The 25941-nt window shown below is 44.8% G+C and overlaps 1 protein-coding gene across 1 annotated transcript in view; it reads left to right on the top strand.

The window, feature by feature from the left end:
- GLP2R (glucagon like peptide 2 receptor) overlaps nucleotides 1-25941 on the top strand; it is a 114495-nt gene that overhangs the window by 36328 nt on the left and 52226 nt on the right. Inside the window, exons 3-6 of the mRNA XM_014573579.4 lie at nucleotides 410-514; nucleotides 11434-11552; nucleotides 17502-17608; nucleotides 17857-18013. Coding sequence (XP_014429065.1) covers nucleotides 410-514; nucleotides 11434-11552; nucleotides 17502-17608; nucleotides 17857-18013 — 488 coding nt within the window. The remainder of the gene's footprint in view (nucleotides 1-409; nucleotides 515-11433; nucleotides 11553-17501; nucleotides 17609-17856; nucleotides 18014-25941) is intronic.

The raw sequence follows: 25941 nt of genomic DNA, 5'->3' as shown, positions 1-25941 counted from the left end.
TGAGAGGAACCCCTTAGTTCGAATTAATTGTTAAACCTCGTGGAATGAGTTCGAACTCGGGGGATAGTGTAGACGTACACTGAGTGCGGTATAGCAGCACTGGTCTCATCAAAGCCACAGAGAAAGATAAAATCAATTCCCCACTTCTATTCATCACTCCCTGTTTTTAAGTCCAAGCATTGTGTCAGCATTCTATCATAGTATCACACTGGGAGCTCATGTTAAGTTGTCTGTTCACTGTGACCCATAAGTCCTTTCAGAGTCACTGCTATCCAGCATAAAACCCCCATTCTATAACCATGGTCTCCAGTCTCTGTATACAAGCTGGAATCAGCCATGATGGTTTCCGTGATTACCAGTTGACTGAGTAATCTTTATTAAACTAAACATTAGTTCTGTCTTTTTACAGGAACATATTGCAATGGAACATTCGATAACTTGGTTTGCTGGCCTCATTCACTTCCAGGAAATGTGTCTGTTCCTTGTCCTCCATATATATCTGGGCTGGAAAACGGTAATGTGATTTCTCTTTTTTCAAAAGATTCATTTTGGGAATCTGCATTGCAGGAGGGAGTTGTCAGATCAGGCTCTGCTGTCCTGGAATTTCGCGGGGGGTGGGGGAGCAGGGGGCGGGGAGGGAGATTGTTTGGGGCTCTTGTGCACCATCTCCTTTCTGGCTAGCCACCAAGGTCATCCTACTGCAATATGCTCCAAGCCACGTAGGGATGAGCAGTGATCTTCCCTGCACCCTTTCCCCCTTCTCTTTCTTATGTTTCAGTCACTTTAATACCAAAAAGTCTCAATAGAGTATTGGCTTTTAAGAAAGACTTTAAGAATCCTTCACACTTCTTTCCCCCAGCAGTATCCTTGACTTCAGGGAATCCTGGGGTGGTAACTGAAGGCCAGTGTCCAATCTATAGCTCTGACTTCTGGCTCTCAAAAGCAGCTGTGGTGAAAAGAAGTGTTACAGGATGGCTAGCCCCATAAAGGCCTGGAGGCCTGTGCCATAATTGCCTGCTTTCCTGCTCAAAGTGCAGGACTAGTTGTGATCTGGGGACTGCTAGGAACACCTGCAACTCATAAAAAGACTGAGGGAACCCAGTGTTGGTGAGGGAGAGGAGCAAGCTGGGTCTGGAGGGATTCAGTGCTGTAGCCCAGATGGTGTTTAAGGCTATGAGATGGACTCCAGAGTCAGAATAACTTAAAGATAATCCCAAAGAGTCTGGGAATTTACACCAGCAGGTGAGTTGAAGAGGCACCAAGAAGGGTAAGAGAAAGTTTTGCTTGGATTTTTGTTATCTCCAGAAGGGGATTGAACTCTGACAATGGCCCAGCTGGATCTGAGGCACATGAATCCCTGGAAGTATCAGAAAGCCATAATGATGGGAAACTGAGGCAGGGAGTGCACCTCCAGTATCATGCTTCACTATGGCGTACCAGGGGGTAGCTATGCCTTATGACAAAAATATTTTATTTGATTAGGAACTAAAAATGTGTCTTGCAACATTTAAACTGACCTGGATCTTAAGTGGCACTTCTCCAGCTGCCTCCCACCTCCTCCTGTGCAGCACCAGAAGAGGTAAGAGGGGGTGAGAGGAGAGGACCTCCAGCTGCTCCATCTTCTGTTTCCAATCAGGAGCAGGACAGGAGTTCAACTTGCACTGCCTGAGCCACCGCACCTCTGGCAAAGGACAACTCTCCCTTCTCACACCCCCTGGGAAGCTCAAAAACCAGGAAAGGAGGAGAAGCTGGGCCATAAGACAGTTACAGGTCCCTGCCTGCCCCAGCAATAGCATCTGGGGGCTGGTTCTAATTTGCATCCATTGCTTATAGACCCCAAAGGAGCACACAGGGCATGTCTACACTGCAATAAGACTCACACAGCTGGTCCTTGGCAGTCAGATTAAGGACTTTGTAATTGTAGTGTAGATGTTCTGGTTTGGACTGCACCTGCAGCCCTGGAACTCTTCTACCTCACAGGGTCCTAGAGATGGAGCTTCATAATGACACGGAATATCAACACCAGAATTAAATAGCCCCTTAGTATGAGTTCTAGTAGCCCAAGACAGTACCATGGTCCAGCTATGGGTTTCCATTTCTGTGTGGACATACATAATCATCAAGAGGAAGACCAAGAACAGGGTAGGCCCACTGATCAGTGAGGAGGGAAAAACAGTAACAGGAAACTTGGAAATGGCAGAGATGCTTAATGACTTCTTTGTTTCAGTCTTCACCGAGAAGTCTGAAGCAATGCCTAACATAGGGAATGCTAGTGGGAAGGGGGTAGCTTTAGAAGATAAAATTAAAAAAAAGTTAAAAATTGCTTAGAAAAGTTAGATGCCTGCAAGTCACCAGGGCTTGATGAAATGCATCCTCGAATTCTCAAGGAGCTGATAGAGGAGGTATCTGAACTTCTAGCTATCATCTTTGGAAAATCATGGGAGACAGGAGAGATTCCAGAAGACTGGAAAAGGGCAAATATAGTGCCCATCTATAAAAAGGGAAATAAGAGCAACCCAGGAAACTACAGACCAGTTACTTTAATTTCTGTGCCAGGGAAGATAATGGAACAAGCAATTAAGGAAATCATCTGCAAACACTTGGAAGGTGGTAAGGTGATCGGGAACAGCCAGCCTGGATATGTAAAGAACAAATCATGTCAAACCAATCTGGTAGCATTCTTTGATAGTATAACGAGTCTTGTGGATAAGGCAGAAGTGGTGGATGTGGTATATCTAGACTTTAGTAAGGGTCTCGCATGATATTCTTATCAATAAACTACGCAAATACAACTTAGATGGGGCTATTGTAAGGTAGGTGCATAACCAGCTGGATAACCATACTCAGAGAGTAGTTATTAATGGTTCTCGATCCTTCTGGAAAGGTATAACAAGTGGGGTTCCGCAGGGGTCTGTTTTGGGACCGGCTCTCTTCAATATCTTCATCAACAATTTAGATTGGCATTGAAAGTATGCTTATTAAGTTTGCAGATGATACCAAGCTGGGAGGGGTTGTGACTGTTTTGGAGGATAGACTCATAATTCAAAATGATCTGGACAAATTAGAGAAATGTTCTGAGGTAAACAAGATGAAGTTTAATAAAGACAAATGCAAAGTACTCCACTTAGGAAGGAACAATCAGTTTCACACATTCAGAATGGGAAGCCACTGTCTAGGAAGGAGTACGGCAGAAAGGAATCTAGGGGTCAGAGTGGACCACAAGCTAAATATGAGTCAACAGTGTGATGGTGTCACAAAAAAAGCAAACATGATTCTGGGCTGCTTTGACCCCAGTCTGTTTATTGACCCCTTAGTAATGCAGTTTCTAAGGTCCTTCCACCTCAGTCTAAGTCTGTGTGCCTCAAGTCTCTTCTGCCAGTCTCTGATTTAACGAATGATAGTCGGGTCTTGTCTTAAGGCTGGTGTTGATGATTTATTGCCCAGTCTCTAGATGACCCTCCTTGGTTATGGTGGGGATAGGGGGGCCCAGGCCCACCCTCACTCACAGGCCCCAGCCCAGGGCCCTAAGGACAAGGGGCCCTTGATTGTAGTCCTGTCTGACTGGCAGGGCTTTCCACCGCAACACGCCATTCCACAGGCCTATGTCCGTCACCCTGCCCTGGGCTACTTCCTCTCCCACTCCCTCCACCTACTTGCATGCATAGTTTCCCAGGTTCTCCCACCACCAGAGGATTCCAACAGGACCCCACATAGGGTCCTTTTCTCCTCCCCTCCCCTTGGCGTTTGTTACCGTCCTCCCTTGCCTCCTCTCCTCACCTCCCCAGTGCATTCTCACCCCTGCATTTAAATCCTCCTGCCGGCCCTCAGCGTCCCTGTCAACATGCCTCTTCCCCCCCCCCCCCAGGCCTCCCATCGTGTGCTCCGCCCCTTTCCTTGGGCATGCTGACATCAGCGGTATCATCTCACGCCTTTTCCCCGTTTCCTCCTCCCCCTCCCGTGCCGCTGAAATCCTGGCATGGCTTGACATTGTGCGCCTGCGCAGCCAAACAGCCGGTGCATCACCGGTATCCTGCCCCTCACGTGGCGACCGGGGGATCTATAGTGCAGGGTGGTGCTGCTCCATCGCACACCTCCCCCTTTAGATTCCCTTTTACCCCTTGTCCTTCATCCTCCTCCAGGGCATCCAGTCTTGAGGAAAAAGTCCACGTTTTTATGCAATGATCTGGACTGGTGAACTACCTCGAAGGCGTAGGGCTGCAAAGAGAGACACCATCTCATAATATGCGCATTTGAGTCTTTTATGGCCTGCAACCATCGTAATGGGGCATGGTCTGTAACTACTCGGAACCAATTGCCCCATAGGTAGTATCGGAGCATATCGATGGCCCACTTTACTGCCAGGGCTTCTTTCTCTATAGTCCAGTATTTACACTCACAAGGGAACAGCTTACAATTTATGTGTATCACAGGGTGTTCTTCACCCCCCTTTTCCTGCGACAGGACAGCCCCCAACCCATTCTCTGAGGCGTCTGTCTATAGGATGAAAGATTTATCGAAGTCTGGTTGTGCCAACATGGCAGCCCTGGTCAGCTGATCTTTTATCATGTGGAATGCTTGTTCACATGCCTCAGACCATGGTACCCTCCCAGGTAGTGCCTTCCGAGTCAAATCTGTCGGGGGCCGCTAAAGATGCGAAGTGTGGTACAAAGCGGTGGTAGTAGCCGGCCAACCCCAGAAATTGGCGGACTTGCCTCTTGGTTGTTGGGGTAGGCTAATCTCAGAGGGCCCCTACCTTGTCAATGAGTGGTTTCAACTGGCCCTACTGACAACATACCCCAGGTAGGTGACCTCTTGTTCTCTGAAGTGGCATTTGTTGGGATTTGCTGTGAGTCTCGCCTTCTGTAACAACCTTAGGACAGCCTCTACCCTTTGTAGGTGTTCTTTCCAGGACACACTATAAATCACTGTCATTGATATACGCCACTGCGTATCATCCATGCTCTCACAACACTTTGTCCATCAACCGCTGGAAGGTGGCGGCAGCCCCATGTAGTCCGAAGGGCATGAATACGAACTGGTACAACTCGAATGGGGTTGAGAATGTTGTTTTCTCTATAGATGTGGGGGCGAGGAGGATATGCCAATACCCTTTACTTAAATCGATAGTGGAGAGATATTGCGCTCCCCTGAGGTGGTCTAGCTACTCGTCTACCCGGGGCCTTGGGTAGGCATCAAAGAGGGATATACCGTTGACTTTACAGAAGTCAATACAAAATTGTCTTGACTCATCGGGTTATGGGACCAGGACGATTGGGCTCCTCCAGTCACTATGCAGCTCTTCAGTGACACCCCACCGCAGCATCTTCTGCACCTCCTCCCTCACTGTCTCCCATATCTTCCATAGGAGGGGGCGAATGGGGTCTCTCACCTTCTTACCGGCTTTGGTCTCGATATGGTGGAAAGTCAGCGTAGTATGCCCCAGTTGGTCAGTCAGGACTCGGGAGAATCTCTGTAGTAGGTCGTCCAACTCCTCCTCCTGTCTTGGAGTTAGTTCCAGGCTCACCTGGGGGTGGAAAGGTGTGGCTCTTTGCCCTCCCCCCGGCCCTAGGTCGAGCTCGGATATTATCGGGTTCACCATTAACCCCTCCTGGTCCTTCCATGCTTTTAGTAGGTTAACAGGGTAAATTTTTGTGTCTCTCCAAGTTCCCGTCCCCCGCACCTCATAATCGACTTCCCCGACCCTTCTCACTACCTCAAAGGGACCCTGCCATTTAGCGAGTAACTTTGAGTCCTGAGTAGGCAATAGTAACAGGACTCTGTCTCCTGGTTCAAAGGTTCTTAGGTGTGCCCCCTTATTGTAATGCGCAGCTTGCCTTGCTTAAGCAACTTCTACGTTTAGTTGGGTGAACTCGCCTAGGGTGTGTAATTTCTGCTGTAGCTTCAATATGTAGGGTACTGATCCCTGCACTTGAGTCTCTTGTTCCTCCCAATTCTCTTTCACAATGTCTAGTATGGGCGACAGCCCAGAGGGATACAGGAGCTCAAACGGGGAGAATCCCATAGAAGCCTGAGGGACCTCTCTTCTGGCAAACAGCAGAGCAGGTAAAAGCCTATCCCAACCCTTGGGGTCTTGTTCTGCAAATTTTCTCATCATACTTTTTAGGGTCCAATTGAACCTCTCTATGAGATCATGGGTTTATGGGTGATATACCAAGATTTTTAACATTCGTATTTGTAATAATTGGCACAGCTCCTGCATTAACTTTGAAGTGACGTTTGTGCCTTGATCTGTAAGGATTTCCTTAGGTACCCTGACCCTGGCAAAGATTTTTTCTAGCTGGGCTGCCAGGTTCAGGGCGGTCGTCCTTCATAGTGGAACGGCCTCGGGGTACCTGGTGGCATAGTCTATCACACCAATACATACTGATACCCTGTGCTCGTTTTCTCCAGTGGTCTTACTAGGGCCAGGGCAACCCTCTCAAAGGGGACCCCTATAATCAGCAGTGAGAGTAGTGGTGCCTTTGGGACTCCCTTAGGGCCTGCCTTTTGACATTTGGGGCAGGACAAACTGAAGTCCTTTACCTCGTGATATAACCCGGGCCCGAAGAATCATTGTACAATTCTTCTTACTGTCTTATCATACCCCAAGTGGCCAGACCAGGGGTTAACATGTGCTAGCTCCATAAGGTGGCAACGATACCAGCTGAGGACTAATAACTGGCATAAAATTCCATACTCTTCCACCCTCTCGGTGACCTGGTATAATTGGTCTCGGCATACCTTGAAACACGGCCCCATCCTCCATTCCCTGCTTTCCGCCACAGGCTCATCTCCTTCTTCTGCCTCAGCCCAAGTGTGCTGCAGTGCTGGGTCATCTCTCTGTTCTTGTATGAAATCTTCATCCGAAAGTTTGAGTGGAGTTATCATGTCCATCGGGCCCACTGCTTCCCTTGGTTGAGGTAGGTCAAGCCCCCCTCGGTGGCCATCATGGGAACTGGATCAAAGTTCGCTGGAGGACCGGGTTTCCCCCACCATCCCCTCGGGTCCTTCCTGGTTCTTCTGTCACCCCCACTCATCCATTACCCACCTAAATCCTTCCCAATCACGTCTGAGAAGGACCGGGTACACCAACTTTGGGACTGAGTGATTGGGCAACAAAATGGCAAATGAAATTTAATGTGGATAAGTGTAAAGTAATGCACATCGGGAAAAATAACCCCAACTATACGTACAGTATGATGGGGGCTAATTTGGCTACGACAAATCAGGAAAGAGATCTTGGAGTTATCGTGGACAGTTCTCTGAAAATTTCCACACAGAGTGCAGCGGCGGTCAAAAAGGCAAATAGGATGCTAGGAATTATTAGGAAAGGGATAGAAAATAAGACGCAGAATATCTTACTGCCCCTAAAACTATGGTACACCCACATCTTGAATACTGTGTACAGATGTGGTCTCCTCACCTCAAAAAAGATATTTTGGCCTTGGAAAGGGTTCAGAAAAGGGCAACTAAAATGATTAGGGGTTTGGAACGGGTCCCATATGAGGAGAGGTTAAAGCGACTGGGACTTTTCAGTTTAGAAAAGAGGAGACTGAGGGGGGATATGATAGAGGTCTATAAAATCATGAGTGGTATGGAGAGGACTGATAAAGAAAAGTTATTTATTAGTTCCCATAATAGAAGAACTAGAGGACACCAAATGAAATTAATGGGTAGCAGGTTTAAAACTAATAAAAGAAAGTTCTTCTTCACACAGCGTGTAGTCAACCTGTGGAACTCCTTGCCAGAGGAGGCTGTGAAGGCTAGAACTATAATAGAGTTTAAAGAGAAGCTAGATAATTTCCTGGAGGTTAGGTCCATAAAAGGCTATTAGCCAGGGGATAAAATGGTGTCCTTGGCCTCTGTTTGTCAGAGGCTGGAGAGGGATGGCAGGAGACAAATCGCTTGATCATTGTCTTCGGTCCACACTCTCTGGGGCACCTGGTGCTGGCCACTGTCAGCAGACAGGATACTGGGCTAGATGGACCTTTGGTCTGACCCAGTATGGCCGTTCTTATGTTCATATGTACAACCACGTAATCCCAGTTCTTTTGGGGGCCATCTATAATCTGTTCCCAGGTCGTAGAATATCAGTGGACATCCCCATGCACACACTGCACATACACTGGGGGTCCCCTTGGTTCTCCCTCCTCCAGCTGGAGTACGCCACGGCTTCTATCAGGCATCCCCTATCTTGACCTGCCTCAGGATCTTGGCCTTTTCCAGCCCCTCTTGAGGTCCCCTCCCCGGTTAAGGCCTGTGTGTAGGTACAGTCCATGTAGGGGCAGCCCCTTTGGAAATGTCCACACCAGAAACATGCCCCTCTTGGGGTTTCCGTGTTCGTTTGGCTCTGTTCCCCTCTGGTTACAGGTGGGCTACGTCTAGACTGGCGACATAAGATGGAATAGGATCTCTTATTCCTACTTGCAAGAGATCCTCCAGAAAAGGGCTTTATTCCGTAGGATCGCGCCAGTCTAGACGCTCTTTTCCGGCTTTTCCCCAAGCCGGAAAAAAAGCGGCGTCCATGTTTATTTAAATCCCGCGGGGGATATTTAAATCCCCCGTGGATTTCCCTATTCTAACTTGCCTGCTTTGCATGCCTATTCCGTCTTATGTGGCCAGTCTAGACGTAGCCGTGGGGTCTTCCCTTGGGTTATGCTTCAAAGGGGGATTGTCCATGCCGGTGCTAGCCTCCTGGGCTTGCCTTTTCCCCCTCCTCATACCCGGCCCTCTTCAGGGTCCTTCCTTGGCCTTGGCATCCTTAGAGGTTCCCCCCGCGGGGGGGGGGATCTCCCCGGTCTCCCTTCTCTAGGCTTTCGGCAACTTTACCCGCCTTGTAGTCACTCATCAGGGTGACTGCCTCCTCAAGGATGGGGGGTGTTGCCTCCTTATCCATCTCTGCCCCCCACTAGGTAGGATGTTCAGGAACTGCTCCACTACCACCATTTCGGCTACCTGGGTTCCCGTGCGCTGCTTGGGTTCCACCCTGCTTCTTTTCGTCTCTGGGCTATCACCCATGGCCTCACTCCAGGCGTATAGCGTTCTTGCCTAAATTTCTGCCTGTAGGTTTCAGGCATAATTCCAAGTTGATCTTTAACCTTAAAATAATGTAAAGTATCCCGGGAGCTCAAGCTTTGGTAGGACAATTGGGCGGGGCCTGTCAGGTAAGGAGCTAATATGGTGGCCTATTGGTCGTCCGGCCACTGTGCCGCTGTCGCAACCTTTTCAAATGTGGTTAGGAAAGCCTCAGGTCATTGGTGGGGCCCATTTTTGACAGGCAGATCGGTATCTGTAGGGATCCACCACCTCTTCCTCCTCACTCACCAACGCTGCAGGACTTCCCCTTTGGGATGGTCCATGCTGCTGTATCCATTGTGCTTGCTGCATTTGGAATTGTTTGGATAATTCTTTCACCAACTGTCTTTGCTGCTCCCAGTGCTGGGAAGAGAGCTGCTGGATCAAGAGAGTCTGTTGGTGGTGGTGTAGCCTTTGGCGCTCCATCAGCCATTTCAATATCTTTGTGGGCTCCATTCCTGGTCTCCCTTTTCTCAGGCAAAAAAACCCAGAACACTGGGTAACGTAACCACTGAGTTCAGTGAGCAACCTGTGTATGGCCGCAGCCCAGGGCCCTAAGGACAAGGACTTGACTGTAGTCCTTTCTGACTGGCAGGGCTTTCCACCGCAACACACTAGCCCATGGGCCTATGTCTATCGCCCTGCCCTGGGCTACTTCCTCTCCCACCCTCTCCACCTACTTGCAGGCGTAGTTTCCCCAGTTCTCCCACCACCGGAGGATGCCAACAGAACCCCACGTGAGATCCTTTTCTCTTCAACCTTCAACACACACCCAAGTTGCAGCCTCTCTGTTTACAGCTTGAAGAGGTTCCACAAACCCCTCTTTATTCCTGGGGAGTGAGCATCCACTGCATTGCCCTTTGTCATTCCCCTTGCTAGACAGGCTAGATAGATGTCCCACTCCCATTCCCTAGCCATGCTCTTAAATAATTTAGGCAACAGGTGGAGGCAGAAAACTAACTTTCCCATATTTTCCCTCCTTTTCTGTTCAGATTCTCCTTCTCTGCAATGTTATATCCCCTTGCTACTTCTTCAGGCCTCCTGCTCCCCACAATCCCCTGTGCCAATGGAGCTACATTATTTCACACCAGCTGTGGATCAGGCCCCTAAAGTTTGTGATGAGCCACCATAATCTAGTGTGCCTGATCATGAGAGGTTGGGTTATTTTATAACTAAATCATCTTTTTCCAGAGTTTTCGTAATGGTAAGAAATGTATTGTCTGTATGTAATAGGAAGTGTTCAAATTAAGAATCTAAGGAATGCAGAAAGAATTATCTGAAATGTAATTTTATCCCTTTGATGTGCTCACTATATTTGCTTTTTGAAAATATTGTGGAAATTATAAGCATTTTTTTTTTGCTGATCTATAATATATAAAGGAGAATGTTTGTATGTTTGTGCGCTAATAACATGGACACCAAGGCTGTGTCTAGACTAGCAAATTTTTCCGGAAAATCAGCCGCTTTTCCGGAAAAACTTGCCAGCTGTCTACACTGGCCGCTTGAATTTCCGGAAAAGCACTGACGATCTCATGTAAGATTGTCAGTGCTTTTCCAGAAATACTATGCTGCTCCCGTTTGGGCAAAAGTCTTTTTCCGAAAGACTCTTGCGCAAAAGGGCCAGTGTAGACAGCACAGTACTGTTTTACGCAAAAAAGCCCCGATCGCAAAAATGGCGATCGGGGCTTTTTTGCAGAAAAGCGCATCTAGATTGGCCACGGACGCTTTTCCACAAAAAGTGCTTTTGCGGAAAAGCATCCTGCCAATCTAGACACGCTTTTCCGAAAATGCTTTTAATGGAAAAGTTTTCCGTTAAAAGCATTTTTGGAAAATCATGCCAGTGTAGACGTAGCCCAAAAGAGCTACCGCAACCAAACTTTGCATGGGATAACCTTTCATCCAAGAGAAGGTTTTAAGGGACTGTGGGAGGGCAGAGATGAGAGACTGACGCCTCTCCCAGGGGCTGCATGGAGCTTGGCAGTGCGGGGAGAAACAGCTTCCCAGGGGAAGCATCGGGGACAGTCACTCACTAAGGCCAGCAGAGGGGAAAGGAAGCGGAGGGCGGTCTTAGGCACCGGCAGCAGGCGCGTGTCTCCCTTTCCCCCTCCCTTCCTCCCTCCCTTCAGGCTCCTCACCTCAGTTATATCAACTTTCCCGAGCAACTCTGGGTAACTCCAGTTAGTAGAGTCATAAACAAAAGCTTCTATGATTTTCTCCTGAATAAACATTACAAAGAATCATCAAAGGCCAAAGCAAAAAGATTTCTCTAGTTTTGCTGAAAGGGTGAAATTTTGTAAAGCACATGAAAAATGAAAGACGTGTCTTGACCTTTCAGTCTGAAGTTCTGCTTACTTTCAGGAAGTGCAAGAAATGTATACAGAGTCTGCTTAGATCAGGGAATCTGGCAAACCAAAGAGAACTCTACAGATATTTGGCGTGATCATTCAGAGTGCTTTGAGAAGAATCATTTCACCCAAGTGAGTGTTTTCTTTTCTGCTTTAATACTTTAATCCCTTCTTGAATAATTGATCAGATGTTTCCATTCAATAGATGTAGAAGAGAGCCAGACTTATTTAAGCTATGATATGGAAACCTTTGCTTGTATTTTGAACAAGGATTAGGGCTCAAAGAATTCTGAATGCTTTGGGTTTAGCATATACGGCAGTGCATAGACAATCCGGGACATTTTTGAAGAGCATTGGGGACAATTTCCTGGTGTAAATGCTGGAGGAACCAACTAGGGCTCCTGCTCCTCTTCACCTGCTGCTCGCAAACAGGGAAGACTTGGCATGGGAAGTAGAAATGGATGGCAACCTGGGCAGCAGTAACCATAAAAAGGTTGAATTCAGACAAAAGGAAGAAGGGTGAGCAGCAGAATATGGACCCAGGATTTCAGAAAAGCAGATTTTGACTCCTGCAGGGAACTGATGGGCAGGATTGCCAGGAGACTAATATGAGGGGAAAGCAGTCCAGGAGAACTGGCTGTATGGTAAAGAAGCTTCACTGAGGGTGCAGGAGCAAACCGTGCCAATGTGCAGAAAGAATAGCAAATATGGCAACCGATCATCTTGTCTTAGCAGAGAAATCTTTGGTGAGTTTCAGTACAAATAGAAGCTTACAGGATGTGGAAACTTGGACAGATGACCAGGGAGCAATCTAAAAATATTGCTTGGTCATATAGGAAGGCCAAAGAGCAGTTAGAGTTGCAGCTAGAAGAGATGTGAAGGGCAACAAGAAGGATTTCTGCAGGTATGTTAGCAATAAGAAGCAATTCAGCACAATACGTGGAGGAGGGGAGCAGCCCTCATTGGTGAAAGAACATGTTAAGGACTGTTTAGAGAAGCTGGAAATGCACAAGTCCATGGGACTGAATCCAGGCATCCGAGGGCGTACAAAGAGTTTAGCAAAGCTTTTGATATGGTCTCCCAGAGTATTCTGGCAAGTTAAAGAATGGACTATAAGGACTGGATAAATTGACTATTAAGTGAATAGAAAACTGGCTAGATCATCTGGCTCAACAGGTAATGATCAACTCTCAATGTCTAATTGGCAGTCGGTATCAAGCGGAGTGCCCTAGGGCTCAGTTCTGAAGCCAGTTTTGTGTAACATCTTCATTCATGATCTGGATGAGGGGGTGGATTACACCCTCAACAAGTCTGGGATGACAGTATGATCAGGGGAGAGGTAGATATCCTGGAAGACAGAGAGAGGGTTTAGCGTTACCTAGAGAAATTGGAGATTTGGGCCAAAAGAAATCTAATGAGGTTCAACAAGGACAACTGCAGAGTCCTACACTTAAGGTGTTTCTAAACTACACCCTTCTGTCAGCAGAGGGATATAAATTAGACACATCGAAAGTGCAAATAAAGTGGAGATTCAAATATCCCGCGTTTCATTTGCATAATGGCGGTGGCCACTTTTTTTTCAAAACGGGGCCTTTTGGGGAAAAAATGGCAGTTTAGACAGGGCATTTGCAACAGAAATGCCCCATTTCAAAAGATCCTGTACTCCTCAGGTACTAAATTGCCCCATTTTGAAAAAAAGCAGCAGCTGCCATTATGCAAATGAAGCATGGGATATTTAAATCCCCGCTTCATTTGCACTTTCAATGTGTCTAATTTACATCCCTCTGCCAACAGAAGGGTTTAGTTTAGTCACTCCCTTAGCCCTGGTCTACAATAGGGAGTTATTTCTAAATAACTCCCCTTATTTCAAAATACAAGAGGAGCATCCACGCTACCAAGTCCGTTATTTCAAAATAACCAGCTGGTTATTTCAAAACAATAACTCCCGCTTTCCATAAGAAATAATGCTTATTTAGAAATACTTATTTCAAAATAGTTGTAATGTGGACATGCCACTGCTGCTATTTTGAAATAACTACTCCCCAGAGTTATTCCAAGTAATTATTCCACAGTGCTTCCTGGGGCTCTAAATTGATGTAGCGTGTCCACATTAAAGGAGCCTTCCTTAGACTAATTTTGAGGCTTCCCTGTAGTGTGGATACATTATTTCAAAATAGTTATTTTAGGAGTTATGGTTTCAAAATAATTTTCTAGTGTAGACATGTCCTTAGAATGGAAGAATCCCAAACATTGCTACAGGCTGGGAACAGACTGGCTAATCGGCAGTTCTGCAGCAAAGGATTTGGAGATTATAGTAAATGAGAAGCTGGATATGAGTCAACAGTGTGTCCTTGTTGCCACGAAGGCTAACAGCATATTCGATTGCATTAGTAGAAGCAAACCCAGCAGATTGAGAGAAGTGGTTATTCCCTTCTATTTGGCACTGGTGAGGCCACATTTGGAGTATTGTGTCCAGCATTGGGTCCCACTCTACATAAATGATGCCTTCCATTGGACTTTTTCCAATTTCTCTGCAACAAAAATGATTAGGAGGCTGGTGCACAACTTACAAATTGAGGCTGAGGAAACTGGGCTTATTTAGTCTGTAGAACTGTGGTCACCAACCCATTGATTGCGATCGACTGGTTAATCATGGGGACCCAACCAGTTGATCACGAGGCTTTTAGGGGTCCCCCTCGCTGCCTCCCACCCCCAGGATGAATGCCGCACTGATGTTAGCTCCCGGGACAACAGAGGTAGTGCAGGCTTTCTGTGGGGTGGGGGAGAATTCTGCAGCTGCGTGCCAGGTCCCAGAAGTGCGCAGGCTGCTCTCCCTCCCTCCTCCCCACCCAACAGCCGGCGCAGTACATAAAATGCAGGTCCACCACGCACCGGGGACTTTGTTCCCCTCTGCCTTCCTGGGTGCGGGAGAGGGGGCGGGGGTCCATGACTGCACCAGCTCCATCTGCTCAGGGGGCGTGCACTGCTGTGGGGAGTGGAGGAGTAAGGTGCACGCTGCCTGAGTGGTTGGGGCTGGCGTGGTCCTGGATTCCTCCTCCCCCCCCATGCAGGAAGGCAGCAGGGAAATAAAATCGCCAGCATGCCGGCTCCAGCTGCTCAGGCAGTGCATGCTGCTTTGGGGAGCAGAAGATCAAAGTGTATGCTGCCTGAGAAGTTGGGGCTGCCATGGTCTGGGACTCTCCTTCCCCCTGCTCCCCTCCCACAAATAGGAAGGCATCAGGTGTGCGATGGGCCAGCGTTTCATGTACCATGTCACTGTTTGGGGGATGGGGAAGCAGCCTGTACACAGCCTTTGAGAAAATAAACAGTTTGGCACTTGCCACTTTTGGTCACCTTCAGCCATCATCTCCCATCAGCCTTCACTCTCCAGCTGTGAATCAAAGATCAAGTCAAATTTCAGCCTCTTTGCACAGACAGTATTGCGCACACGGAGACAAGAAAGGTACTGTACACCTGTTCTATTCTTGGCAAGTATTTGCTGGATCTCACAGGGGTTCCTGCCTGCACTGCTTGCAGTGGTGCTTCAGAATACAGTACGATGCACTTGCTGTGATACTGTCCCCTGAGCCCTATTTCTGTTCCTGTTCTTCCTGTAACTTCTCCTGTTTATGTGGACCTGCTTTGACATAGGTGTGATAGCAGTTGGTCGAGGCAAATCCATGGCAGGTATCTACCAACAACAGAGAACTCAGCCACTGTTTCAATCAAACTCAGTGGTAAAACCCTCCCACACCCATGATATCAGCTCATTCTGTTCCCATGGTGCTGGATCGTGCACAGCTGCTGCTGCTTGTCAGCCTGGAGAGAGACTTCTAACAGCACAACAGCATGCTGGGAATGGCCAGTGTCTCTTTTGCTCCCTGATGGCCCTCTTGTTCCAGTATCCCTACCCCATTTCCCTTTCATCAAGTGGCAGGTGTATTTTCTTCTGCATTATGGAAAAATACCAGAAAGCAGATCATGGCAGGCTCCAGCACTATGCCCTCTCAAGGGTGTGGTCTCCAAGGGTGTGTCTAGACTACATGGCTCCGTCAACAGAGCCATGTAGAAGAATGTACTTGGCAAAGGGAAATGAAGCGGCGATTTAAATAATCGCCACTTCATTTATATCAAAATGGCTACTGCGCTGTGCCGATCAGCTGTTTCACGAGGCATAAAGGATCTGATGACAAAGGGTTCTGGGGTTGGCTGATCCCTGTCTAGACTATTGCGCTGTGCCGACAAACTGGAGTTAGCTACAAACAGCTAAATGACAATGGTGAAGACAATAACGTCTATGCCAAAGCATTTGAGCCATCGGAGGAAACAGTGAAATTGCTCAGAAGAAGATACGACTACCAGGCAATCCAGGCAGGGGTTTGGTGAGTAGTGTGTACTGTGGAGCTGTGCTCTGACTCTAGGATGTTTCAGCTTGTTTCCTAATGAGAAGCTTTAGTAAAGCTAGAAAAATAAATACATGGTGATGGATCATCTAAGCAGCCATTAGCTCCACCCCACTTCTACTTCCTGTGGGCAGGTAGGAGGAACCACCCTCAATCTGAGACACTCTAAGGAGAGACAATAAGAGCCTGCCTTGAAAAACCACAAGCTTCTATTTACTTGAATAAAGCCTGGTCTGGAGATGGCAACCCAGACACGAGGCCTGAAGAATCCTGTCTCTCAACTGGACAGTCCCAGGGACCCATATATTTACTGCTATTGCTCACTTTGGACTCTAACTCTGTAAGCCTCTGTTCCTGAGGTATTTCCCATTTCCTGTCACCCCTAATAAAATAGCTCTTCACTTGCTATGAATCTCAGTGGTTCCTGGGATCTTCCAGAGGTAGTGCCCACAACACTTGGTTGACAAAGTACTGCACCACTTGACTCCAGTTGAAATAGACTGTAACACTGCTGGCATCTTAAGATTTTGGTGTAACTAATTCTTGAGCATCTCCAATAATTGCAAAATGCACCAGAAATAGGTCTGAAAGAAATGAAAAGATAAAAAGAAAAGCGGTGCCGAATGGTTTGTGCTCAAATTGCCTTTTCTGAATCACTTGAAGTTAATTTATCCTTTGCATCTTTAGTTTAGAACCAAAACCAATGTAAGTGGTGTTCAAAATGTCTGCACCTGATAGATTTGATTTTCAAAACTACCACCCAAAAATGTGTGTTCAGTTGTTTACCCAATTTGCACAAGTAGTTATTCTGCTTGCATGCAGAATTTAAGTAATTTCAAATGAGTAGTGAGCTGGTTTAAACTCAGGATGTCTTCTCACATCACCAGAAGGAGACATGACCTAGAAAATAAGATGTTTCAATTTAGTACTAAAGAACAGCTATACTTAATTATTTTAAAACAAAACTAATATTTAAAGGAAAAAATATTTTGATTATGACATAACATGTCGACAGTAATAGTGCATAATATGATATCACACAATAACAAAAGTGATGTAAAATGAAAATAAAACACATTTTAAAAGAAAATTGTTTTATATCAAATTTCAAAATTGAAATTTTCCATTGAAAAATTATAAAGGAATTGTCATCAAAATTGCTATGATTTCATGAACAATTTCAGTTTAATCAAAATGGCATTTTCTCATAGAAAATTGTTTGATGAAAAATTTCTGCCCTCTGTTAGTAATTATGAATTTATTTGGCTATCTTCATACCCTGGTACTCAATTTGTATATGTAGTCATGGTGGCTGTTGTTAAAAACTAGGCTGGCAGTGGGGCATGCATCATTTTCAAAATTAGACCCTAAGTGCCTATTCCAAATATTACATTATTTCAAATTTTAAAACTTGCTAATCATACCTGGCTTTCTATAGCACTTCCCACCTGTTGATCTCACAGTTGTTAGTATGGAGAGTTATTTACAGAAGGAGAAACTGAGGTTTGGTTTTTTGGGTTTTTTTAATGGTTAAGTGACTTGCCTAAGGAAACACAGCTTATTAGTTCAAATCATAGAACCCTGATGTCTTAACTCCCAGGCATGTGCCCTATTAGGTGGGCCAGGCTGATTCTCACACTTGTGCAACTTACTTATTTTTCTCTGTTCATATGATTAGGAAGAAGGACACATGTTACTTTCTACACTACAATTACTGTACACCGTTGGATACTACTTGTCTCTCAGTTCCCTTGTATTAGCTCTACTTATACTTCTGCTCCTCAGGTTAGTGTCAACCAATATTACTAATACATATCTTGTAGTCTGGAATTTATCTGTATATGGATTCTTTTTTCAAGTAACTGAATTTATAATTCTTTGTCATCACATACATTTTAAGGAAATGGCCTATGCAAATGTAATTCTTGAGCAATAGTTGTTGATGCAGCAATATGAATACAATGATATTGTTCCTAATTAAATTTATTCTAAAAGATTCATAAAAGGGAATGTTTCTTTTTGTACTTCTACAGAAAACTTCACTGCACTAGAAATTACATCCATATAAATTTATTTGCTTCCTTTATACTGCGAGCTATAGCAGTTCTTATAAAAGATACTATAACCCATAATAATTATTCAAAAAAACCAGATAATGAAACTGGATGGATTTCCTACTTCAATCCTGAGGTAATTCTGTTAGTTCATTGTTAATAGTATATTTGTTGCTGCAATAGTTAAAGTTGCAAAACAGTTTCCCTTAGCACTAACAGGTTTTTGAAACTGAGAAGTGAAGTATGAAAATTGAAATTTTGCAGAAAATAATATTCATGGAGAATCAGGGTAAAAATTTGGTTCAGAATTTATTTTGATTTTATTTAGATACATAGAAGATTTACTGCGTGTTGCTTAGGTCCTTAGCTCAACTAATGTTTGTTTTTCTTAATTTAAATAATGCTCTCAGAGGGCTGAGGTTGAGAGGTTCAGTAGGTAGTCTACTCCGGGGAAAGAGGACTGCCCCAAACCCTTGCCCTGTATTAAGTTATGAGAAGATAACTGTACTCAGAGAGTAGTTATTAATCATTCACAATCCTGCTGGAAAGGTATAACAAGTGGGGTTCCGCCGGGATCTGTTTTGGGACTGGCTCTGTTCAATATCTTCATCCATGATTTAAATACCGGCATAGAGAGTATGCTTATTAAGATTGCAGATGATACCAAGCTGAGAGGGGTTGCAACTGCTCTGGAGGTCAGGGTCATCATTCAAAATGATCTGGACAAATTGGAGAAATGGTCTGAGGTAAACAGGATGAAGTTTAATAAAGACAAATGCAAAGTGCTCCACTTAGGAAGGAACAGTCAGTTTCACACATAGGCTACGTCTACATTGGCCCCTTTTCCGGAAGGGGCATGCTAATTTTTCAGATCGTAATAGGGAAATCCGCCGGGGATTTAAATATCCACCGCGGCATTTAAATAAAAATGCCCACCGCTTTTTTCCGGCTTTTAGAAAAGCCGGAAAAGAACGTCTACACTGGCCCCGATACTCCGGAAAAAAGCCCTTTTCCGGAGGATCTCTTATTCCTACTTTGAATAAATAGGGCTTTTTTCCGGAGGATCGGGGCCAGTGTAGACGTTCTTTTCCGGCTTTTCTAAAAGCCGGAAAAAAGCGGCGGACATTTTTATTTAAATATTTAAATCCCCCGCGGATTTCCCTATTACGATCTGAAAAATTAGCATGCCCCTTCCGGAAAAGGGGCCAATGTAGATGAGCCCATACAGAATGGGAAGCGACTGTTTAGGAAGGAGTTATGGCAAAAAGGAATCTAGGGGTTAAAGTGGACCATAAACTGAATATGGCAGTATGATGCCATTGCAAAAAAAGCAAACATGATTCTGGGATGCGTTAACAGGTGTATTGTGAGCAAGACACGAGAAATCATTCTTCCTCTCTACTCTGCGCTGGTTAGGCCTCAGTTGGAGTATCCAGTTCTGGGCACCGCATTTCACAAATATGTGGAGAAATTGGAGAGGGTCCAGAAAAGAGCAACAAGAATGATTAAAGGTCTAGAAAACGACCTATGAAGAAAGGCTGAAAGAACTGGGCTTGCTTAGTTTAGAAAAGAAAAGACTGAGAGGGGACACAATAGCAGTTTTCAGGTATCTAAAAGGATGTTGTAAGGAGGAGGGAGAAAACTTGTTCATCTTGGCCTCTGAGGACAGAGCAGCTCCTCAGGGTAGAAGCTCTCTCGCAGGGCCTCCTGGATACTGACAGCCCCCCGATGGACATCCCGGATGGCAGCCTGCAGAAAGTGCAGCCAGGTTCACAGCAACGTGTCCAAGAGATGCACCAGAGTGTCCAGGGGCAGCTCCAGCTCCATGTTGCAGAGTGCTATGCTGTTCCGAGTGAGGGCAAGCAGAGCACGCAGAGACAAAATGCTTTGCTGTCCCTCATCGAGGTAGGCAAGCAAGCAGGGAAACCTGAGAACTGGCTGCCCGTGTCCCTTTAAGCACAAGCCTCAGAGAGTCCCAGGCAGCAGCCACACACTTGACCTGGTGCCTTGCCGGACCTGGTTCTGGCAGGCTTTAAATGTGATTCAGTGGATGCACTATTTCAAAATAGCAAAAGGCTATTTTGAAATGCATTTTGTGTTTAGACGCGTTATTTCTAAACTTATTTCGAATTAACTATTTCGAAATAAGATATTTCGAAATAATGCTGTAGTGTAGACATACCCAAAGGGAGGCTGACGGGGCATTCACTCCCACGAAGATGGTTTAAAATACTTTTGACTTTTGTTTACATAGTTAGAGTTGTGTACCTTAAGATGATCTTCTGGGTCTAGTAAAACTCAGTATAAAATAGACTGATGATTACTATTAAGAGTAACATAGCTATTGAACTGATTAAATTATTCATAAATTCTGAGATTTCAAGACAAGAAGAGACTATTATAATAATCTAGTCAGACTTCTTGCAGAACATAGGGCATACATTTCATCCTGTTGCAACTGCATCAAGCCAATAATATCTGACAGAGCAAACATCTTAGGCAGATATCCAATCTTGTTATAAAGACATCAAGTGATGAAGAATCTATCACTTCTCTATGTAAGTGGTTTCAGTGGTAAATTATCCTTTCAATTAAATTTTTGACTTATTTGCAGCTTGAAATTATCTAGTTTCATTTCCCAGAAACTGAATCTTATTCTGCCTTTGTGTGCTAGATCTAGGAGCCCTCTACTATGAGGAATCTCTTGGTACTTACAAATTATCATCAAATTCCCTCCTAATCTTTGATAAGTTAAATAGACTGAGCTTTCAAGTTTCTCACTGTAGGATAGGTCTGTAAGACACTGAGTCATGCTGATAATTCTTTTCTTTTCCTTTTTCTACTGTAAGGCCATTATCAGTCAAATTTGCCATTTCATTAAAAATGTCACGTTTGTTTGGCAAAATATATTTTCTAAATAAAACACACGGAGCAGCATTAATTGTGTTGTCATGTTTTATTTCAATATTGATTGTATCCGTTAGCATTAATGCAATGATGTTGCCCTGGATCAGTGTCAAATTAACTTACCTATAGTTGCCCAGGTCATATCCTTTTCCAATATTGACTTATTTTTCCAGTTTCTAAAGACTGAATTCAAAGACATGTTAAAAATCAGCATCATTAGTTCACAAAGCTCCTCAGTCAACTTTTTAAAACTCTTGCATACAAATTGTCCAGACTCACAGATTTTAGAAATGTTAAATTTGGTATACACTCTTTTACTCCTATTTTACTTTATAGCATTTCATGTATCTCATTTTCACTGTGATATTTGAATACATCATCCAGCTTCTCAGAACAGAATTATTTATTGAACATGTTTGCCTTTTGACAATTTTATCATCTCCAAGTGATAACATGTTTACCATTGATAGGATTTCAATTTTGTCCCACAAGTTTTTAAATACTTACTCATGCCTTAGCATTATTTTGACAACAAAAGAGGATGTTGCTATCCCAATTAATCTGTCAAGTCTGTCATCCAGAACATTAGGAAACATAGTATAGGAAGGAGGAAGACAGCTTTTGGTGGGGAAAACAGGTTAGGAACTATTTAGAAAAGCTAAACACACACAAATCCATGGGTCCAGGTTTAATGTATCCAAGCATACTGAGGGAGTTGGCAAATGTCATTGCAAGCCTTTGGCCATTATCTTTGAAAACTAGTAGAGATGGGGAGAGATCCTGGATGATTGGAACAAGGCAAATGTAGTGCCCATCTTTAAAAAAGGGAAGAAGTACAATCCAGGGAATTACAGAACAGTCAGCCTTATCTCAGTCCATGGAAAAATCATGGAGGGGATCCTCCAGGAATCCTTTCTGAAGCACTTGGAAGAGGGGAAAGTGATCAGGAATAGCCAACATGGATTCACCAAGGGCAAGTCATGCCTAACCAATTTGATTGTCTTCTCTGATAAGGTAACTGGCTCTGTGGATATGGGAAAGTTGGTGATGTGATATACCTTGACTTTAGCAAAGCTTTTGATGCTGTCTCCCACAATATTATTTCCAGCAAATGGAGGGAATATGGATTGGATAAATGGACTGTTAGATGGATAGAAAGCTGGCTGGATTGTTGGACCCAACGGGTAGTGGTCAACAGCTTGGTGTCGGGTTGGAAGCCAGTTTCTAATGGAGTGCCCAAAGGATCTGTTCTAGGACTTGTTTTGTTCAACATCTTTATTAATGACCTGGATTAGAGGATGAATTGCACCCTGAGCAAGTTTGCAGATGACACTAAGCTAGGGGGAGAGGTAGATATGCTGGAGGGCAGGGGTAGGTTCCAGGGTGACCTAGACAGATTAGAGGATTGGGCCAAAAGAAATCTGATGAGGTTCAGCAAGGACAAGTGTAGAGTCTTGCACTTGGGATGGAAGAATCCCAAGTATTGTTACAGGCTGGAGACCAAATGGCTAAGTAGCAGTTCTGGAGTACTGTGTCCAGTTCTGGGCCCCCGACTATAGAAAGGATGTGGATGCATTGGAGAGGGTCCAGCGGAGGGCAACCAAAATGATTAGGGGGCTGGTGCCTGACCACATGACCTATGTGGAGAGACTGAGGGATTTGGGTTTGTTTAGTATGCAGAAGAGAAGAGTGAGAGGGGATTTGATAGCAGCCTTCAACTTCCTGAAGGGAGGTTCCAAAGAGGATGGAGAAAGGCTGTTCTCAATAGTGACGGTTGGCAGAACAAGGAGCAACAGTCTCAAGTTCAGTGGGGGAGGTTTAGGTTGGCGATTAGGAAAAACTATTTCACTGGGATGGGTTCCCTAGGGAGGTGGTAGAATCTCCATTCCTAGAAGTTTTTAAGTCTCAGCTTGACAAAGCCCTGGCTGGGTTGATTTAGTTGGGATTGGTCCTGTCTTGGGCAGGGGGCCGGTCGAGATGACCGCCTGAGGTCTCTTCCGGCTCTATGATTCTAACATTGGTTTCCCTACTATGAAGATGGAGACCATCCAACCTGTATACTTCCCGCTTTCCACAGAAGGTGACTCACTTTTTCTATGAAATCCAAATCCTCTACATTGCACCACTTACCTACTCAATGGTTTATCTCCTGCATCTTGTGCCATCTGTCTTTTGCTCGTGGGACAAACAATCCAGAGAAAATTCCCTTCCTCTCATTCATCTTCCATTCCAGAATCCCAAGCCTTGGAAGTATCACCTTAAGTGAGTTGTGCAGTCACATCTCTTGTCTTCTATCCCGGATAACACTAGCACACCCATTTGATGTCCTTTTGTCCTTTCAAAATGTTCTGTCCACTTGCCTTATGAAGACCCTGCTGTGGAGTCTCTGCTTTAGAAAATTGAAGATCTTCTCTTGGGAACTCTTACAGACAGGACCGGCCTGACCATATAGGGAACTAGGCAGTTGCATAGGGCTCGAGGCTTGAAGGGGTGCCAAATTAGATGGTAATGATCTTTTTCTCTATTTAAAAATATATTAGTATGTTATCACTTATAAATGAAAGTATCACATATTGTCCTTGTAAAACAGTGCATCGTTGTCATGTCAGACATTGAATTATATTATTTATTTCACAAAGAGCACGACTGTGTATGCAAATATAGCTAAAATATAGTTCAAAAAAAGCAGTCTGGGTTCTGGAGTGGCGTCTGGCAGTTCAGTCATTCTAGGTATGCCAGTGCTGGCCACGCCTACAATTGTGTCAGTGTTACTCACTACTTAATGGCCAGGCAGGGGGCAGATGACCCATATCAGATGTTCTGTCAAGTTACAAGTTGTGATTTGGAAGACACTATGCCCGCAAAGAATTTGTGTTTGTGTGGGACTTGAAAAATTTAGTAAGAGGTTTAAACAAGATCGTAAAAGGAGAATCATAAGTACTTGTAAGATTAAGATTGAGTATATATTGTAGATTATTATTGTTAAAGTAATAGTAATGCCCTGATTTTTGAATGCCTGAGTAATAATATAAACAAATACCACTTAGCATGTATATTCCTTTCCATTCTAATTGCAATAATGATCAATAATAATAAAAATTCTGGCTTTCTTTTTAATTTATTGAATAATTTTAAGTGAATGTTGAAATGATAAAATAAATTAAAATTTACCCGACTGTTGTTACTATATCACCTCATACAGAGTAGATTTTTATTTTTCTCTATATTGAATGTGGGAGGGGCACCAAAGTCATAGGTCATATAGGGTATCACAAACCTTTGGGCCAGCCCTGCTCATAACAGTGGCATTGAGAGGGAGATGGGGGGGGGCAGTTGCTCCTGGTCACCACACTAGGGTTGAACCAATTTAGTTCCCCTTCACTCTCCTGCTGCTCCTCCACCCGCTGCTGCCAGCTGGAGCCTCCTCCCTGCCTCTTCGCCCCCAGCTCAACCCTCCTCCATCTCCACTGGTGGGTTAGTGCATGTGGGGGTCCAGCCCCAAACTGAAGGGGGTGGGAGGAAGCTCCCCCCTCCCCAGTGTTGGTCTCAGCCATGCGCCAGGTTCGGGAGTGGGGGGTGGGTTGGGGGGAGGGTTGGGGAGTGGCGCAAATTTTGCCTTTGCTCCCGGGCACAAAGCACCCTCGCTATACCTCTGGCTCATAGACTGGGCTAAACTGCTAACCTTAGGTGTTTCCTGGCTGTGTTCTCTCTTCATTTTTCCCAGCAGAATCTTCAGAACTGTTTCCTGCAGCTTCCATGCTGCATACCTGATAGCAATGGGATATGCCTAGTGGTGCATATGTCTTTCTATAGTGATCAGACTGCATGTGCTCTTCTGCTCCCAGGTGTGCCAAATGCCTCTTGGTTCCTTCTCCTTGTATGGTCATAAATTGCCAGCTGTCTTGAGTTTTTACTTTCTCCAGTTCCCTAATTGCTAATTCTTTTCTTGTTAAATCTGAGGAGATACAGACTAAATATGATTGTCCAAGAATGCATCGCCTTCTATGATGGCCAATAACTTATTCAGAACTAGAACTCTTTTATTTCAGTATGGCCACTGATTCCCATTTTATGTACAAGAAGTCTTCTCTCTTTTCAGGCCAGAAACACCCCATGGAACACAGTCCATCACTGATAGAAAGATTAAGGCTGTTAAGGACTAGTCGACTAGCTTCAGGAGTAGCCGATTTAGTTTGAGACAGAAAAAAACCAACAAAAGGTCTGGTAGCACTTTATAGACTAGCAAAACATGTGGAACGAGGCGTACAGATAGTTAAGAATGGCTACGTAGTTCGAACTATCTAGCCCGTGCCGCGTGTAGCCGCGCGGCACGGGGTTCGCACTAGCCGGCTTTATGCTAATGAAGCCCAGGAAATTCAAATCCCGGGCTTCATTAGCAAGTTCGGTATGCATACATTACCCTGCTAGTTCGAACTAGCGGGGTAGTGTAAACATAGCCTGACAGACCCAAAAGAGAAAATAACAGAACTCAGCTTATTATTACCTATAATCCATAACTCAGACCCCTCGAGCACATTATACACAATCTACAACCCATCTTAGAACATGATCCCTCACTCTCAGAGGCCTTGGGAGAAAAGCCTATTCTTGCTTACAGACAACCCCACAGTCTGAAACAAATTATTTCCGGTAACCATGCCACACAACCACATCATAAGCATCCAGGAATCAACCAAAAATGATGCCAACTCAGCCCACATATCTATACTGGTGAATTAATCACTGGAGCCAACAACATAAGCTACCAAATCAAAAGGTCATTTGACTGCACATCCAGTAATTTGATCTATGCCATCAAATGCCAGCAGTGCCCCACTGCTATATATATTGGACAAAGTGGACAGTCTCTGCAGGAAAGAATCAATGGACACAAATCAGATATACGTAAGGGAAACATATAGAAACCTATTGGGAACACTTCAATGTTTCTAATCACTGTTTAAAAGAGCTTCAAGTAGCTGTCTTGTCACAAACCAGTTCTACTAGCCAGATACATAGAGAAACATTGGAATTAGAGTTCATCCGCAAATTCAGTTCACTTGCTAATGGACTCAATCGTGATGAAAGTTGGTTGGGACCAATTTAACAGCCATTGAAAGTGCAAACAGCTCTTTGTATAGACTCCTATGTCAGGAA

This window comes from Pelodiscus sinensis, chromosome 20 (genome assembly GCF_052426305.1).
Source record: "Pelodiscus sinensis isolate ZL-2025 chromosome 20, ASM5242630v1, whole genome shotgun sequence".
Lineage (NCBI taxonomy): Eukaryota > Metazoa > Chordata > Testudines > Trionychidae > Pelodiscus > Pelodiscus sinensis.
The sequence above is the reverse complement of the archived record's forward strand: the minus strand, read 5'-3'. Positions and strand labels throughout refer to the sequence as shown.